The 18,213-nt window shown below is 35.9% G+C and overlaps 1 protein-coding gene across 4 annotated transcripts in view; it reads right to left on the bottom strand.

Moving 5' to 3' along the window:
- Positions 1-18,213, bottom strand: part of BRCA2 (BRCA2 DNA repair associated) — an 89,391-nt gene that overhangs the window by 62,180 nt on the left and 8,998 nt on the right. For all 4 annotated transcript variants that reach the window (XM_054446796.2, XM_054446797.2, XM_054446798.2 and 1 more), the window contains exons 4-11: positions 16,819-16,927; positions 15,877-15,926; positions 15,745-15,785; positions 15,210-15,324; positions 12,310-12,359; positions 10,787-10,898; positions 8,430-9,545; positions 644-5,566 (exon numbers count right to left, since the gene is read on the bottom strand). In XM_054446796.2, coding sequence (XP_054302771.2) covers positions 644-5,566; positions 8,430-9,545; positions 10,787-10,898; positions 12,310-12,359; positions 15,210-15,324; positions 15,745-15,785; positions 15,877-15,926; positions 16,819-16,927 — 6,516 coding nt within the window. The remainder of the gene's footprint in view (positions 1-643; positions 5,567-8,429; positions 9,546-10,786; positions 10,899-12,309; positions 12,360-15,209; positions 15,325-15,744; positions 15,786-15,876; positions 15,927-16,818; positions 16,928-18,213) is intronic.

The raw sequence follows: 18,213 nt of genomic DNA, 5'->3' as shown, positions 1-18,213 counted from the left end.
TAGTAAAGACGGGGTTTCACCATGTTGGTCAGGCTGGTCTCAAACTCCTGACCTCAGGTGATCCACCCACCTCGGCCTCCCAAAGTGCTGGGATTACAGGCGTGAGCACCGCGCCCGGCCCTCATGGGAGGTGTTATTTGCATTTTATAGATAAGGAAACCGAAGCTATGTAAGTAGTGTAACTAAGTAGTACATATTACCCAGTAAATGGTATCACCAGAAACCAACTTTTAAAGTTCATATAAGTCAGAGTCTGAACTTGCTATGTATATGAAAACAGTTAAGTTAGTATTATGTAGGTTTTGTTAAAAGAGTTTCAAATTTTCTAGAGAAACTCAAACTTTTTAACAGTAATTTCTCAAGTATTATGCTAATAATCTTTTTGAAAATATATTGAGACCCTTAAAACATGATTTCTTGGTATACAGATTCAGAGATATAGAATCTGTATACCAAGATATCAAATCTGTATACAGATACTGAATCTGTGTATCTGTATATCAAACCATACTCCCCCAAACTGACTACACAAAAATGGCTGAAAAGACATAGTTTATAACACTCTTGTTAGCATACCAAGTCTACTGAATAAACCCTTTAAAAATAGTGATTGACAACACAAAAGGTAAAAATGAACACTTACCCACTGAGATAAGGGGCTCTCCTCTTCTTTTTCCAATTCTTGAATTTGACAAAAACATTTCCTCATTTTTGGGACATGTAAAAAGAGAATGTGTGGCATGACTTGGCAGTTCAGAATCTGTCAGTTCATCATCTTCCATAAACGCTTTAGCAATTTCTACTGCTTCTGTTTCAAAGTAGTTTTCTGAATCTTTGGAGTAAGTAGAACAAACTTCTATATTTGTTTTCACAGGAACATCAGAAAAAGTTTCAGTTTTACCCATTTCCATTTTTACGTTTTCAGGTGAAGTCTGTTCTTTTCCCAAAACATGAATGTTCTCAACAAGTGAGACTTTGGTTCCTAATACCAACTGTTGTTTATCTTGTTGAAATTGAGAGAGATATGGAGAAACTTTAATAGAGTGATTATTTTCTGAAGAACCACCTTCAACATTAAAGTTATTTGATAATTTAAATTCTTTACTGCAGGTTTTTTCCATTTCTGAGTTTACACAGTGCTCTGGGTTTCTCTTATCAACACAAGGAAGTATTTTTGATACATTTTGTCTAGACGTAGGTGAATAGTGAAGACTATGCTCAGTTCTGATTAAATCAAATTCCTCTAACACTCCCTTAACTTCGTGTAAGGAACTTTCTAAAATGGAAACTTGCTTTCCACTTGCTGTACTAAATCCAGAGAAAGCAGATGAATTTACCACATTATATGAAAAGCCTTTTTGGGATGTTAAATTTTCTGGAGTATGTATAGCAGTATTTTCTTGTCTTGTGAGCTGGTCTGAATGTTCGTTACTCTTAAACAATACTTTGGAAAAGACTTGCTTGGTACTATCTTCTATTTCAGAAAACACTTGTCTTGCCTTTTGTAATGAAGCATCTGATATCTGGACAGATTTTCCACTTGCTGTGCTAAAAATCCCACAAGTATTTGTAGATGAGACTGACTTACGAAGCTTCCCTATACTACATTTACATATATCTGAAGTTTCCAAACTAACATCACAAGCTGATATTTTAGAAACTTTCTCCAATCCAGACATATTTTGGTTATGTTGTAAAACTTCTTCACTTTGAATGTCAGCAAAAACCTTATGTGAATGCATGCTACATTCATCATTATCTAGAGAGTTATGAAGAATATCCTCAGAATCATCCAATGCCTCGTAACAACCTGCCACAATTTTCTTTTGGCAAATTTTTGATTTATTCTCATTGTTTTCCTTAATTACTTTACTGAAACTGTCTGTAAATATGTCTTTCACTTTTTTAATTGTTTCATGTGAAACACAAATGATTTTACCACTGGCTATCCTAAATGCAGGTGGCCCTACCGCAAAATTATTACTATTAGATATGGACAATTTAATGGCTGCATTTTTATTTTTGCAGGGTGAAGAGCTAGTCACAAGTTCCTCAACACAAATATCTTCATTTACAGTTTGCGGGTATGCATTTGCATCTTTTACATTGGATATTACTTTGGAAAAACTAGTGTTTTTTTGATCTTCAACATCCTTCAATACTGGCTCAATACCAGAATCAAGTTTATTTTTTGAGAGATATCCTGAATCATTATGTACCTCATCAGAATGGTAGGAATAGCTGTTAGACATGCTACTGTTACTTAAATAAGTATCTTGTTTTTCAGAGAGATGATTTTTGTCATTTTCAGCTATAGTATTTGAATTATTTTCATACAAAGAATTTCCTACATAATCTGCAGTATTTATTCTTTCTGGTTGACCATCAAATATTCCTTCTCTAAGCCATTTTTTTGCTTCAGTTAATGAAGTCTGACTCACAGAAGTTTTTCTACTACAACTTGTGTAAAAAGCTAAGGCTGAATTTTCAATGACTGAATAAGGGGACTGATTTGTGTAACAAGTTGCAGGACTTTTTGCTGTTTCTTTTTCTACATTTTCATGTACTTTAACTTTCAAAAAGATACTTTTTGATGTTTTGAGATTTTCAGTTTGTCTACATAAATTATCACTTAAGAGCTTAGGTGGCACCACAGTCTCAATAGAAACAAGGTTTTTATCATTATTGCGAGAATTCTGCATTTCTTTACACTTTGGGGCAGTTGTGATCTCAATTGTCTCACGTGCTAATTCAAGGTCTTTACGGGCATCTCTGTACTTTAGGGTCTTTGCCCATTGATGGCTAAAACTGGTGATTTCACAAGTACCTTGCTCTTTTTCATCAAAAAGATTTTTCACTTTGTCCAAAGATTCCTTTGCAATTTTAACTTTTTTCCCACTAGCTGTATGAAAACCCAACAGAGTAGGTTCTTTGATCTTTTCATCACGTTCAGGTTGTTCCTGGAAGGTCACTAGTTGATTTCCAGTACCAACTGGGACACTTTCTTTCAGTATTTTGTTTTTAACTATGTCTGTTTCCTCATGACTTAGAATGTCCATTTTGTTCTTTCTTATGTCAGAATGTAATTCAGAATTTAAGGAAAAGTTATGCAATTCTTCTGGTTTCTGATCAAAGAAATTTACAATTTTATTAAATGACTCTTTGGCGACACTAATATTTTTCCCACTTGCCGTCTGAAAAGATGTATCAAAAGTCTCAAAACCTTTTATATTTTGCTCCGTTTTAGTAGCAGTTAACTGTTCTTTATTTGAAGTATTACCATGACATGTTTCTTGAGCTTTCACAACTTCCAAAAAAGTTAAATCTGACAAATCTTCTTTAATCTGAGTGTTTCCCTCCTTCATAAACTGGCCAGATAATTTAAGACATATGTTGTGCTGATCAGTAAATAGCAAGTCCGTTTCATCTTTATGAATACAAACAGTATCATTTTTACTTGAATCACTGCCATCAAATTCTAAGTTATGAGAATTTCTACTGGCAGCAGTATATTTGTTATCTTCATTTTCAGTATTTCTCTTGTAATTTTCAGTAATTTCTTCAACAAAAGTGCCACTAGTCATTTCAATATTATTTTGTAGTATCAGTTGGCATATATTATTTTTTTCACTTACAGTTTTATCATGATTTTCTATCTTAAACATTGAAACAACAGAATCATGACATTTACTTGAAGATAAACTTATTGGATCTACTTCTGCAGAAGTTTCCTCACCAATATTCTCAATATCACTAAACAGTTTCACAGCTTTTTGCAGAGCTTCAGTAGAAACATTCAGTTTTGCGCCATGAGCAGAATAAAAGCCCCTAAACCCCACTTCATTTTCATCTGTTAAATAACCAGAAGCACTTTTGTTACAGTCATTTTTCAACAGGCCAGCAAACTTCTGTTTAATTCCAACTGTACCTTCAAATTGCTTGCTGCTGTCTACCTGACCAATTGATGGGGCATTCATTATGACATGAAGATCAGCATCTCTGCATTCCTCAGAAGTGGTATTTAAGATAGTCATCTGGTTTTCAGGCACTTCAAATGTATTCTTCTGCAATATGTAGCTTGGTTTTCTAAACTGAGTAAATTCAAACTGACTTCCTGATTCTTCTAATATAGTAGAAAGTTCTGTAATTTCTGCCTTTTGGCTAGGTGTTAAATTATGGTTTGAATTAAAATCCTGCTTTGAAAATAACATCTGAGGGGTTATATGACTATTTTTACAATCAGAAACAACTACACTACTCGGTAAATGTGCAGATACAGTATTAATTGACTGAGGCTTGCTCAGTTTCTTTTGATTATCTAATGCCAAGGTATTTACAATTTCAACACAAGCTAAACTAGTAGGATATTGTTCTTCAATATCTCTGAAGAACATTTTGCTCTTCTTAACGTTATGTTCAGAGAGCTTGATTTCCTTATTTGAAGCTGTTCTGAAGCCACCTCCAAAACTGTGATTTGAAATTGGACCTAAGAGTCCTGCCGATTTGTCCATGTAATCATTATTTTTGTCTGGTATTTTATCTATATTCAAGACGTCCGATTTTAAATCTTGACCTAGAGTCATTTTTATATGCTGCTTTACACTATTTTTGTTCTCCTCTGCAAGAACATAAACCAAATCTTTTTTAATTGACACTTGGGTTGCTTGTTTATCACCTATGTCTCCATATAAAACCATGGTAGAGTTCTTGAAAATGGGTTCGTTTACACAAGTCAAGTCTGTTTCATGAAGTTCCTTAGTATTTCCTAAAGCAAGATTATTCCTTTCATTAGCTACTTGGAAGACAAAATCATTCTCAATGTCTAAGAAAAGTTCTTCAGAGTCTGGATTGACAGTTATTTTTGAAATTGAAGTAGTTTCTTCTTGATTTTTTTGGATTACTCTTAGATTTGTGTTTTGGTTGAACTGGACCTTTCTTGAAGGTGATGCTACTCTTATGTATTTTTCAGGTGGCAACAGCTCAACGTTTTTATCATTTTCATTTGAAGCACATATATCTTGATTCTTTTCCATGGGAATATTTTTGGTTAATTCAACATCAGATTCATAATTGTTACCTTTGAGCTTGTCTGACATTTTGTATGATTCTTTGCCTCTAGAAATCATGACTAGGTTTGACAGAACATCCTTGGAAGTAGGAGTTAAAATAAGAGTGCTGGCATTTTCATGGTCATATAAAAGACTTTTCTGGGATTGAAAGTCAGTATCACTGTATTCCACTTTTGAATCTTGTACTGGGTGACATGCTGCAGCCAAGACCTCTTCTTTTATATCCGAAACTTTTTTGCTTTTTGGATCATTTTCACACTGTCCTTCCTGCAGGCATGACAGAGAATCAGCTTCTGGGGTAATAAATAACTGTAGTTTTTCCTCATTACATTTTGCTTCTTTATAATCAAGATCCTGAGAGATTACTGTATTATTAGAACATGTTTCATTTCTAGAACATTTCCTCAGAATTGTCCCAAAAGAGCTAGTTAAGGACAAAGTTGGTTCTTCAGAATCATTCTGTGAACAGCTTCTTTTGACAGAAGAATGCAATAAACCTAAACATAAAAACACAAAGTGACAAAATTAAAGTACCATCAATCATATTCAGTAAATATTTTTCACTAAGTTAAAAAAGTAGTGTTTGGGCACAGTGGCTCATGCCTGTAATCTCAGCACTTTTGGGAGGCTGAGGCAGGAAGACTGCTTCAGCCCAGGAGTTCGAGAATAGCCTGGGCAACATAGTGAGACCATGACTCTACGAAAAATAAAAATTAGCTGGGTGTGGTGGTGTATGCCCGCGGTGCCAGCTACTCAGGAGGGTGAGGTGCAAGGACTGCTTGAGCCCAGGAGGGTGAGGCTACGGTGAGCTGAGATCATACTAGTGCACTCCAGACTAGGTAACAGAATGAGACAGTCTCTAAAAAATAAAAATAAATAAATTAATTAAAAGGTAGTGCTCAAAACACAAATTACATGAAAATAACTGAATGTCAAATTTAAAGCAGAAAGAATCCTAAATATGCTCTATTTTTCAGTTATTACATTTTTCAGCTCAAGATAAATTAGACCTAAGTTGTTTTTTTAATAATAGTTACCAACTCAACCAAAATTAGTATCTAGGTCAAGGAAGTAGCTAGCTACCATAAAAAAAACTCAAAGTAATTTTTATTGGAACATAAAATTGAAAAAATTTCATTGCTATTAATACTGGTGTGAACAGAAAAGCAAGGCATAGAAAAGGAATTAGAAAAGTAACAGTTTTCTTAATTCTTTCACATTGAAAAAAACAAAACCACAATTTTTAAAAACAGGGTCCATATACTAACAGCCTGAAAGATGATCTAATCTCAATGATAAAGGCAAATGAATTCAACCGCTCTGTTAAATTTCTTGACCCTCTGAATTTTCTACTAACCAGTTCTTAATTGCATTTCATCAGTGATCACATGTATTAGCTTTTTTTTTTTTTTTTTTTGAGATGGAGTCTCATTCTGTCACCCAGGCTGGGGTGCAGTGGCGTGATCTCAGCTCATTGCAACCTCCATCTCCCAGGTTCAAGTGATTCTCCTGCCTTAGTGTCCCGAGTAGCTGGGATTATAGGCACATGCCACCACATCTGGATAATTTTTGTTTTTTTTCATAGAGATGGGGTTTTACCATGTTGGCCAGGCTGGTCTTGAACTCTTGACCTTAAGTGATCTGCCTGCCTTGGCCTCCCAAAGTGCTGGGACTACAGGCGTGAGCCACTGCGCCTGGCCTATATCAGCTTTTTCATTGGCCTTAACTATGATATGCATAGTATCAAACATTTTCCTCTAAAAATTTAACCCAAACTTCAAACAGCTCTGTCCTCTGGTCTCACCAACTCTACTATTCACTGAGCTATTCACTAAAGTTTTCTCATAGGGAGATAAAATCACTTTGTAAACATACAGTTTCGTTGCTAAGTGAACTGTTGCAACAACAGAGAGGACAGAGTTACACCATGGAGATGCAGAAATAGAGCAGTAACAGTATGCAATCTTTAAAATATTTAAGAAAATTATGTAACAACAACAGCAACAAATCATTATTTTAGAACTGGCCTACATTAAACTTAGCTAGTATTTCCTCTATTTTTTTTTTTTTTTTAGGGACAAGGTCTTATTTTGTGGCCCAGGCTGGAGGGCACTGGTACAATTTTGGTTCACTGCAGCCTCAGTCACTTGGGCTCAAGTGATCCTCCTGTCTGAGCATCCTGAGTAGCTACAACATCAGAAGCATGCCACCATGCCTGGGTATTTTAAATTTTTTGTAGAGATGGGGTCTCACTATGTTGCCCAGGGTGTTCTTAAACTCCTGACCACAAGTGATCCTCCTGCCTTAGCCTCCCAAAGTGCTAAGATTACAGGCATGAGCCACTATATCTAGCCTATTTTTTTTAACATGCTTTAGAGAAAATACATAGTAAGTAGCACCACATATTTATATGAGTTGTACAATTTGCATATAATAAACACTTTTTAAATTAAAGCAGGAATTAGCTAGCCAAGCTCTGAATGTTTATGAGTCAAAAACTGTCTCAAGTTGTTGGCTGGAATGTAAATTAGTTCAACCATTGTGGAAGACAGTGTGGCAATTCCTCAAAGACCTAGAACCAAAAATACCATCTGACTCAGCAATCCCATTACTGGGTATATACCCAAAGGAATATAAATCATCGTATTATAAAGATACATCCACCTGTACGTTCACTGCAGCACTATTCACAATAGCACAGACACGGAATCAACCCAAATGCCCATCAATGATAGACTGGATAAATAAAATGTGGAACTATACACCATGGAATACCATGCAGCCATAAAAAGGAACAAGATCATGTCCTTTGCAGGGACACAGATGGAGCTGGAAGCCATTATCCTAAGTAAACTAATGCAGGAACAGAAAACAAAACATCACATGTTCTCACTCATAAGTGGGAGCTGAACAATGAGAACACATGGACACAGGGAGGAGAACACACACTAGGGTCTGTCAGGAGGTGGGGGTGTGTTGGGGGAAGGAGAGCATCAGGAAAAATAGCTAATGCATGCTGGGCTTAATACTTAGGTGAAGGGTTGATAGGTGCAGCAAACCAGCATGGCACAGGTTTACTTATGTAACAAATCTGCACGTCCTGCACATGTACCCCGGAACTTAAAATAAAACTGTCTCAAGAGTGATGGCTATACACAAACTATGCAAACTTATCTACCATGTTTGAGTGACCTGATTCTAAACATTGGTAATTAAAGACCTAAACAATAATGTATACAGATGATGCCTAAGATTAAATATATGAAGATTTTAAAAAGCACAAAAAAACACATAAGGAATCATCATCTATAAAACTATATGTACTATTTACAAAAAAAAAAAAAAAAAAGAGAGAGGTACCTGAATCAGCATTTGCAAATGTAAGTGGTGCTTCAAAAGCATTTGCTTCAAATTGGGCTGAACAGTTAATTAGTTCTGATTTTTGGTCTTTCGGCATTTTTTTTCCTTTATAAGATGTTTCATCATGTATAGCATAAATAAACTTATTTGTTTTCTTTTTCAAAGTGGATATTAAACCTGCATTCTTCGAAGCTACAGAAGTCTGTGTGGTGGTGGCTGGCCAGCTTCCATTATCAATTGAATTTGGACATAAGGAGTCCTCCTTCTGTGAGCAAACAGTATGTATTTCCAGTCCACTTTCAGAGGCTTCAGTTTCTTTTTTAAAGTTTGGATCAGTCATATGACCTGAAAAACTTGCATTGAAAGTCTCTTTAGGTGATTCTCTTATTCTGAATATAGACTTATTGATACCCTGAAATGAAGAAGCCACTGGAGAAGTTCCAGATATTGCCTGCTTTACTGCAAGAATGCAGTCTCTATGAGATTCAAGATGCTGCTCTTCATCTCTCTTATTTACCACTGTTTCCTCATTTAATGGCTTCTCTGATTTTGGTAGGCTAGAAATATGTGGCAAAGAATTCTCTGAAGTAAGAAAATCTTTCTTTCTTTTGTTCTCTGTGTCTAATAGGTCTTTTTCTGAAATATTTTGGTCACAAGAAGAAATATGCAATAGGGGTATTTTCTCCATCTGGGTTCCATTTAGACCTGAAAGGGTCAGTTGAGACCATTCACAGGCCAAAGATGGTACAACTTCCTTGGAGATTTTGTCACTTCCACTCTCAAAGGGCTTCTGATTTGCTACATTTGAATCTAATGGATCAGTATCATTTGGTTCCACTTCAGATACAAATGAGTATTTTTCTTTCACTTGGTTTTTAGATTTTTCACATTCATCAGCATTTGCTTCATGGAAAATTTTTTTCCTAGTCTTGCTAGTTCTTACTTTTTGTAGATTTCTTGTTCTATATTTAGAAAAACATAATGAAAAACTAACTTCTTCAGAGGTATCTGCAACTGTTTCATATACTTCATCTTCTAGGACATTTGGCATTGACTTTCCAATGTGGTCTTTGCAGCTATTTACTTTAAATGAATTCCCTAATGTTTTATCAAATCCTGTTAAAGTATAAAACAGAAGCACATTAATATTTTATAAGCCATATAATTTATATTATTCTCACAACCCTTCTCATATAAACAGTTTATGTAGAATATGCTAAATATTACATATCAGTATTTAAAGGGTTATTCTGAGTACTTGGCATTTTATTTTTTGGTCAGTCACCCCTTCTCCTGTTCTTCTAGTAAAGCCTGATTCCCCTGATTCCAATGAACCTAAAGCCTTTTATTCATATAACAATCCCTAAAAATCCTTCTTTAGCAGTTCTACACAATTAAAACTCACCTAATCTTACTATATATACAATTAAAAATTCTAAGACCTATCAAAACAGATGTTCCAAAATCAATTTTGTGGCCCTATAACAAGGGTAAATCTGATTTTACATATGCATATACATACATACATGATACCACACAGACAAAAACAGATATCAAATCCTACACAGTTATACAGACATACACACATACTAAGAAAAATGCTATATTCCATGATCTCATTAGGTAACTATGGTATATCTAAACCACATTTACTTTGTAATTAGAAAAAAAAAAAAAAGCTCAGATTTTGTTAATTACATATCTTATTGTCTCTGAAAATTTTCAATAGGCTTTGTTTTTGTGTCACAACCACATACTGAATAGTACTGTCTTACACAGTATTTAAATACTGTCATCAAAATCAAATTAGTTTCTCTTTTTTCCCATTGAGACACGGTCTCACTCTGTCGCCCAGGTGGGAGTGCAGTGGCACACACACAGCTCACTGCAACCTTGACCTCCTGGGCTTAAGCGATCCTCCCACCTCAGCCTCCTGAGTAGCTGGGATCACAGGCACATCAAGTTAGTTTCTACTCTCAATACTTTGAGATAAAATACTACTTCAGTAGTCAAGAAAGGAAAAGTAATGTATTTTCTCTTTAAGAAAAGAGGAGCAATCCTTCAATGGTGCCAATTAAAAATAGTAGTTCAGGCTGGGCACAGTGGCTCACGCCCATTTGAGACCAGACTGGCCAACATGGTGAAATGCCATCTCTACTAAAAATACAATAGTTGGGCATGGTGGTGCATGCTTGTAATCTCAGCTACTTGGGAAGCTGAGGCAGGATCGCTTGAGCATGGGAGGCAGAGGTTGCAGTAAACTGAGATCACGGGTGACAGAGCAAGACTCCATCTCAAAAAAAAAAAACCAAAACAACAACAAAAAAACCTGTAGTTCAACTAAACAGAGGACTCACCATGACTTGTAGCTTCTCTTTGATCTGTGTTTTCACTGTCTGTCACAGAAGGGATAAATCTATCATTTTTCTTCAGATTTTCATCATGGTTAGAAAAATAGCTTTTCACATTCTGCAAAAATTATAGTTTAAAATCACTAGTATAAAAACTCTCAATGCACATACAGCAGTAGTCCCCCCTTATCCATGGTTTCACTTTTGGTGATTTCAGTTACCTGCAATCAACCTAGGTCCAAAAATTTTTAATGGAAAATTCCAGAAGTAAGCAATTAATAAGTTTTAAATTGTGTGTCATCCTGAGTAGTGTGATAAAATCTTGCACCACTAGGATGTGGAAATCTTAGGAAAGGAAAATGGAAATGGAGAAAAAAAAACTTGCACCATCTTGCTCCATCCCACTTGGGACATGAATCATCCCTTTGTCCAGCGTATCCAGGCTGTATATGGTACTCACCTATTAGTCACTTAGTAGTTGTCTTGGTTATCAGATCGGCTATTGTGGTACCACAGTGCTTGTGTTCAAGTCACCCTTATTTTACTTAACAATGGCCCCAAAGCACAAGTATAATGATGCTGGCAATTCAAATATGCCAAAAAGAAGCCATAAAGTGCTTCCTTTAATTGACACAGTGGAAGTTCTCGACTTAAGGAAAAAAATTGTACTGCGAAATCTATGGTAAGAACAAATCTATCTGTGAGATTGTGAAGGAGAAAGGCATATGAGCTGGTTTTGCTGTCACACCTCAAACTGCAAATGTTACGGCCACACAGTGCACCATAGAAGTAGAAAAGGTTTACATTTGTGGGTAGAAAACATGAACAGATTGTTTTGATTGACAGCTACACATTATGCCAGAAAGCATAGAGCCTAAACGAAAACTTCAGCAAGGGATCCCCTGAAATGAATGACACCAAGCCATTTACTGCAAGTAAGGGATGGCTGGTTACACAGATTCAAGAATAGGTTTGGACTGAAAAATATAAAAATTACTGGAGAGGCCACATCTGCTGATGAAGCTGCTGCCACATGAGTACAGAACAATAAGATATTTTGAGACAGAGAGACAACATTCACATAACTTTTATTACAGTATTTTGTTATAATTGTTCTATTTTATTATTAGTTCTTGTTAATCTCTTACTGTGCCTAATTTATGAATTAAACTTTATCACAGGGTATGTGCTTATAGAAAAAATATTATAAGTATATATATATAAATACTATACATTTTTAATATATATATAGGGTTCGGTACTATCTAAGGTTTCAAGCATTCACTGGGGGATATCGGAATGTACACCCCATCAATAGGGGACTACTGTATATATGCAACTTAAACAGAGAGACAGCAGAGTTTCACAGGAAGTTAAAAATCACATATATGACCAGGTTTAGAGACTTTCTCAAAGGCTTAGATAAATTACAGATTAGGAAATTAAAAATGTAAGATAAATAATTTAACAAGGCATTCCAAAATTGTTAGCAATTTCAACAGTCTAATCAATTTGTTATATTTACTTACAGCAGTAGTATCGTGAGGAAATACAGTTTCAGATGCTTCTTCATTTCTGACTGTAAGATAAAAATTTATGTGTATTATATATTATCACTAGAACGCAAAAACTTATTTTTTGTCATACATCAAAAAGCACATCTACTATTTGATTACATGACACATTTGAAACAAAATGAACTGATTCAAGTACTCAAGTATAGTAATTAGAAAGGTCAATCAACACAGTGAATAAACTATACTTACTTCCTTAGTACTACTCACTAGGTGGTAAGATACGGCTTGGTGATCATTACTTTATGGTAATACTGTCCACAATGAGTTGGAAAATCAGATGATGCTGTGAGGTTATGACTTAAAAGCTAAAGCTTGGAGACTTTAGCATTCATTTAGACAATACTACAGCCTAAAGGCATACTGTATATTAAATACATCTTTTCAAAATGATTTTATCCATATTATTTCATCTAAGCAACAGAATAGGGTTAACTTACTCCCAGCTAAAGAGGAATCAAAATAGAATGCTATTTTGCTAGAATAAACAAAATCTAATACTGCTTTGGGAATAAATTTAGCTCGGGCTTTGAGTACAACCTAGTTTTTTAAATACACACACACACACATACACACACATACACTTTATGACTGCACACACACATGGGCACACAAAGGTTAAGTAAAAAAGTTTTACAAAACAAACTTTACTATGTGTAGGACTTCTGGATAAAATACAGGACACCCCATTAAATTTGAATTTCAGATACACAATGAATAATTTTTTAGTGTTAAGTGTGTCTCAAAATTATTCGCTGTTTACCTGAAGTCCAAATTTAACTAGATATACTGTATTTTTTATTTTCTAAACCCTAACTACATGTGATGTACTCAGAATTTTCATTTCATTTAAAAAGAGCACATACGACTCATAAAATAAGTTTCACAACTATTAATAGGTCATAATCTGCAATTTGAGAAACAATGACCTGGCCCAGTATCTTCTTAGAAAAAAAAATGTGGCTGAGACGAACGGATCACTTGAGGTCAGGAGTTCAAGACCACCCTGGCCAACTCGGTGAAACCACCTCGCCAATAAAATACAAAAATTAGTCAGGCGTGGTGGTAGGTGCCTGTAATCCCAGCCATTAGGGAGTCTAAGGCAGGAGAATCGCTTGAACCCAGAAGGCAGAGGTTGCTGCGAGCCGAGATGGTGCCACTGCACTCCAGCCTGGGCAACAGAGCGAGACTCTGCCTCAAAAAAAAAGAAAAAGAAAAAAGAGAAAGAATGTTGGTGAATATTTACTTTTTTTCCCATTATTATCCAATCTTTCATGCTTTGCCTATAAACTGTGATGCATTTGTTTAGATGAACTTCCAAATACTTGTTTGTACTATAATCACAGTTATTTACAGACATTTCTTTAAACTTGTATGTTTATTATCTCATAAAAATAAAAAAGAATGGTCACAGGTGGGTGTGGTGGCTGCTTGAGCCCAGGAATTTGAGACAAGTGTGGGCAACATGGCGGGACCCATCTCTACAAAAAATACAAAAAAAATTAGCCAGGACTGGTAGTACGCTGGTGGCATGGTACCTGTAGTCCCAGATACTTGGAAGGCTAAGAGGTAGAAAGATAAATTGAGCCTGGGAGGTTGAGGCTGCAGTGAACTGCGACTGTGCCACTGCACTCCAGCCTGGGCAACAAAGAAGAACCTTGTCTCAATTAAAAAAAAAAAAAAAAAAAAAAGTCACAACTTTTCAAATACTAAGTCATGATTAGCCAAATCTCAGCTACTCAGAGATTTTTAAGTAGTTTTATAACAGGATTTTTTTTTTTTTTTTTTGAGACAGAGTCTCGCTTTGTCGCCCAGGCTGGAGTGCAGCGGCGGTGATCTCAGATCACTGCAAGATCTGCCTCCTGGGTTCACACCATTCTCCTGCCTCAGCCTCCTGAGTAGCTGGGACTACAGGTATCCGCCACCACGCCCAACTAATTTTTTCTATTTTAGCAGAGACAGGGTTTTACCATGTTAGCCAGGATGGTCTCAATCTCCTGACCTCATGATCCTCCCACCTCAACCTCCCTGTCACCCAGGCTGGAGTGAAGTGGCACAATCTTGGCTCACTGCACCCTCTGCCTCCCAGGTTCAAGCAATTCCCATGCCTCAGCCCCCAGGTAGCTGGGATTACAGGTGTGTGCTACCACACCTGGCTAAGTTTTGTATTTTTAGTAGAGACAGGGTTTCACCACGTTGTACAGGCTGCTCTCAAACTCCTGGCCTCATGTGATCCACCCTTCTCGGCCTCCCAAAGTGTTGGGATTACAGGCGTGAGCCACCGCAACCAGCCTACAATAGGAAATATTTCTAGATCCTAGTAACAGAAACTGTGGTGAGACTGCAAAGAGTTTACAGTTTAATGAATGGATAAATTAAATATTGCAGTTTATCACATAGTTGTGTAATTACACTTGTGGAATTTAAGACCTCAATTCAGTACTACTGGCAATACAGACCTTAGAACACATTTAAGTAGAGAAAACGAAAGCTTATTTAATGCTGCTTTAATGCCCCGATTACCACAATCATTTGCAAAAAAAATTCAGTCACACCAAATACTGCCTCTTAAACGCTTATATGGGCCAGTAAAGGAATATTTGTAAGCTATTCTATGTTAATCACATCATACTAAAATATAATGCTTGACACCGCTGGACAGACTACCACTTAATGTATTTGTATTTATTCCAATCTACACTTAATAGAATAAAATTATTGTCAGTTACTAACATACTTATCAAAGACATTATCTAATATTTTCTTTTCATATTTTCTTTTTAACAGAAGTATTAGAGATGACAATTATCAACCTCATCTGCTCTTTCTTGTAAATACACATTTGCTATTATTACCTATGAGCACAGTAGAACTAAGGGTGGGTGGTGTAGCTAAAGAACTTGACCAAGACATATCAGGATCCACCTCAGCTCCTAGACTTTCAGAAATATGTTTTGGTGTCTGACGACCCTGGGAGGAAAGAAAATAGTTTTTTTTGTTTGTTTGTTTTTGTTTTTTTCTTTTATTATTATTATTATTATTATTATTATTATTATACTTTAGGTTTTACGGTACATGTGCCCAATGTGCAAGTAAGTTACATATGTATACATGTGCCATGCTGGTGCGCTGCACCCACCAACTCGTCATCTAGCATTAGGTATATCTCCCAATGCTATCCCTCCCCCCAATAGTTTATTTTTTATAGAAATGCCCTGATCATTAAGGATATTATTTTTTCATTCACTCTTTATTTCACTTATCGTTTACTGAATGCCTGTATGAGGCAGAATGCTAGGTACAGATTGGTAAATCTCAGGGCAAAGGTATAACACTATTGTCAAATTCTCAATTACTAAGTCATAAAAATAAACCAGGTAGAATATTTACCTTCACATACTTTGGTGTATGAAACAAACTGCCACATACCACTGGGGGTAAAAAAAGGGGAAAATTGTTAAGTTTTATTTTTATTAACATTTCTAGTATTCTAAGAATAAAAAGCATTCTTTTTAATCATACCTGACTTATCTCTTTGTGGTGTTACATGTGTACATTGTAGAACAACAGGACTAAAATAAAACAAAGCAAATCCCTTAGGTTATTTTAAAAAACTGGCAAAAACTAGTTTATCTTATTTTTAAAAGAAGATTCTCATTCATATAAATTGTTGGTTTTAGATATTTTATATTACATTTTAAAAAGTAAATCTCTCATGAAGCATTAAGTAATCACCAAGTGATGTTTAAAATGCCAACACATATGTACTCACAAATTTCAGCTGCCGGAAACCGTGTATTTTAAACTCAAAAATTTTGTAAAGTAGGCCGGGCACAGTGGTTCACGCCTGTAATCCCAGCAGTCTGGGAGGCTGAGGTGGGCGGATCACGAGGTCAGGAGATCGAGACCATCCTAGCTAACACAGTGAAACCCCGTCTCTACTAAAAATACAAAAAATTAGCCGGGCATGGTGGCGGGCGACTGTAGTCCCAGCTACTTGGGAGGCTGAGGCAGGAGAATGGCGTGAACCCGGGAGGTGGAGCTTGCAGTGAGCAGAGATCGAGCCACTGCACTCCAGCCTGGGTGACAGAGAGAGACTCCGTCTCAAAAAAAAATTTGTAAAGTAAATCATGTTCTCTCCAAAGATGAAAAGTACACAATTTATTTTAAATTGATAATTCAAGGACTTACTGCTTCTCACCACTGTTATTTTTGTTACTTAAAAAATCACAGGATATACAGAAAACCAGCCAATTCAACATCACAAGAACAACAACTTACATGTTTCTAATGTAAAAACTATTCTATTAAAGGACTCAACCTAAAAGATTATTTAAAAATGTAAGATCTTCCACTAGGCTCTTAGCCAAAATATTAGCATAAAAATCAGATTCATCTTTATAAAACAAATATATGTAGGAAAATGTCTCATTTAAATATTTTAATATAATAGCTTCATCATACCTTTCACTAAGACAAGAACTTAGAAGTGGACAGGAAACATCATCTGCTTGATCCATTTTAGTTTTCACTGTGCGAAGACTTTTATGTCTACTATTGGGAACATTCCTTCCTGAAACAGTACAATAATTCAGTGAGAATGTATATACTCTGGATTATAAATTTTCATTCTTTGGAAGTGTTTCAAAACAAAAAGTCTCCTTTATACTGGGAATGAGAATGTATAGGGAGTTGTAAGAAGAGGTTTTTCAGTTTGCTGATTACCCCCCAGAAAGGATGTTCCGAGCACAGTGGCTTATAATCCGAGGGCTCTGGGAGGCTGAGGTGGGAGGATTGCTTGAGGCAGGAGTTCAACACCTGCCTAAGCAACAGAGTGAGACTCTGCCTCTACAAAGAAAAAGCTGGTGTGGTGATATGCCTGTAGTCCTAGCTACTTGAGAGGCTGAGGTGGGAGGATCACTTGAGCCCAGGAGCTTGAGCTATGATCATGCCACTGTACTCCAGCCTGGGAAAAGAGCAACATCTTGTCGCTTTAAACAAAAAAGGAAAGAAAGAGAAAAAAGGAGTAAGGGAAGACATTTACTGAAAGCCTACCAATGTACCAGATCTGACAATATCACTTCTGCTAAAAACCTTTCAAGATCTTACTTTTCAAGATCAAGTCAAACTCCATAGTATGAAGGCCTTTCACAATTTACTTAATTTCTTCATTTTTAATTTTTGTGGGTACATAAGAAATACATATATTTATGTGACAATTTACTTAATTTTTATGATGCCATTCTTTTACAGTCTACTTTTTATCCATACCCAACCATTTGCATATCCTGAAAGAATGTTTTCTTTAATCTCTAGGACTTTGTACAAGCTGTTTCCCCTTCTTTGCTTCTCTTGACCTGGAACAACTCTTTCAGGCTTCCATTTAGAAACTACCTTCTCCAGAAAACTTTAGTGATCCCTAAGGTAAGATTAAGTGTTTGCCCCGCTATGTGTTCCCTGAAGAGTTTGATCATACACTGTTCTTTTTCCCCCTACGAGGCTGTGAGCAATCTGAGGTAGAGATTTTGTCTTATTTGTCACTGTATCCCTAGCAACTACAAAAATGTCTGGTATATTAGTCACTCCTGAAATATTGACTGGATGAATAAATTGGATATAATTAGACAAAGTGAGTTGCAGACAGTAATAACAATTTCTATTCTTATTGAACACATCCATTTTCTAAGAAAATAATGTTCAGAGTTTCTAAAGCTATAGGTGGCTTTAACAATATGAAATCCAATTTACAGTTTTTCAGTATTTCTATTTTCTGTATTAGAGTAGATTATATTTGACTCTCCAGGGCATTAAGTACTCATATGGTTCCAATAGTTGATGGTAACTACAAATTTGGCACCT

Source organism: Pongo pygmaeus, chromosome 14 (genome assembly GCF_028885625.2).
Source record: "Pongo pygmaeus isolate AG05252 chromosome 14, NHGRI_mPonPyg2-v2.0_pri, whole genome shotgun sequence".
Taxonomy (NCBI): Eukaryota; Metazoa; Chordata; class Mammalia; order Primates; family Hominidae; genus Pongo; species Pongo pygmaeus.
This window is presented reverse-complemented; position numbering and strand designations above follow the sequence as displayed.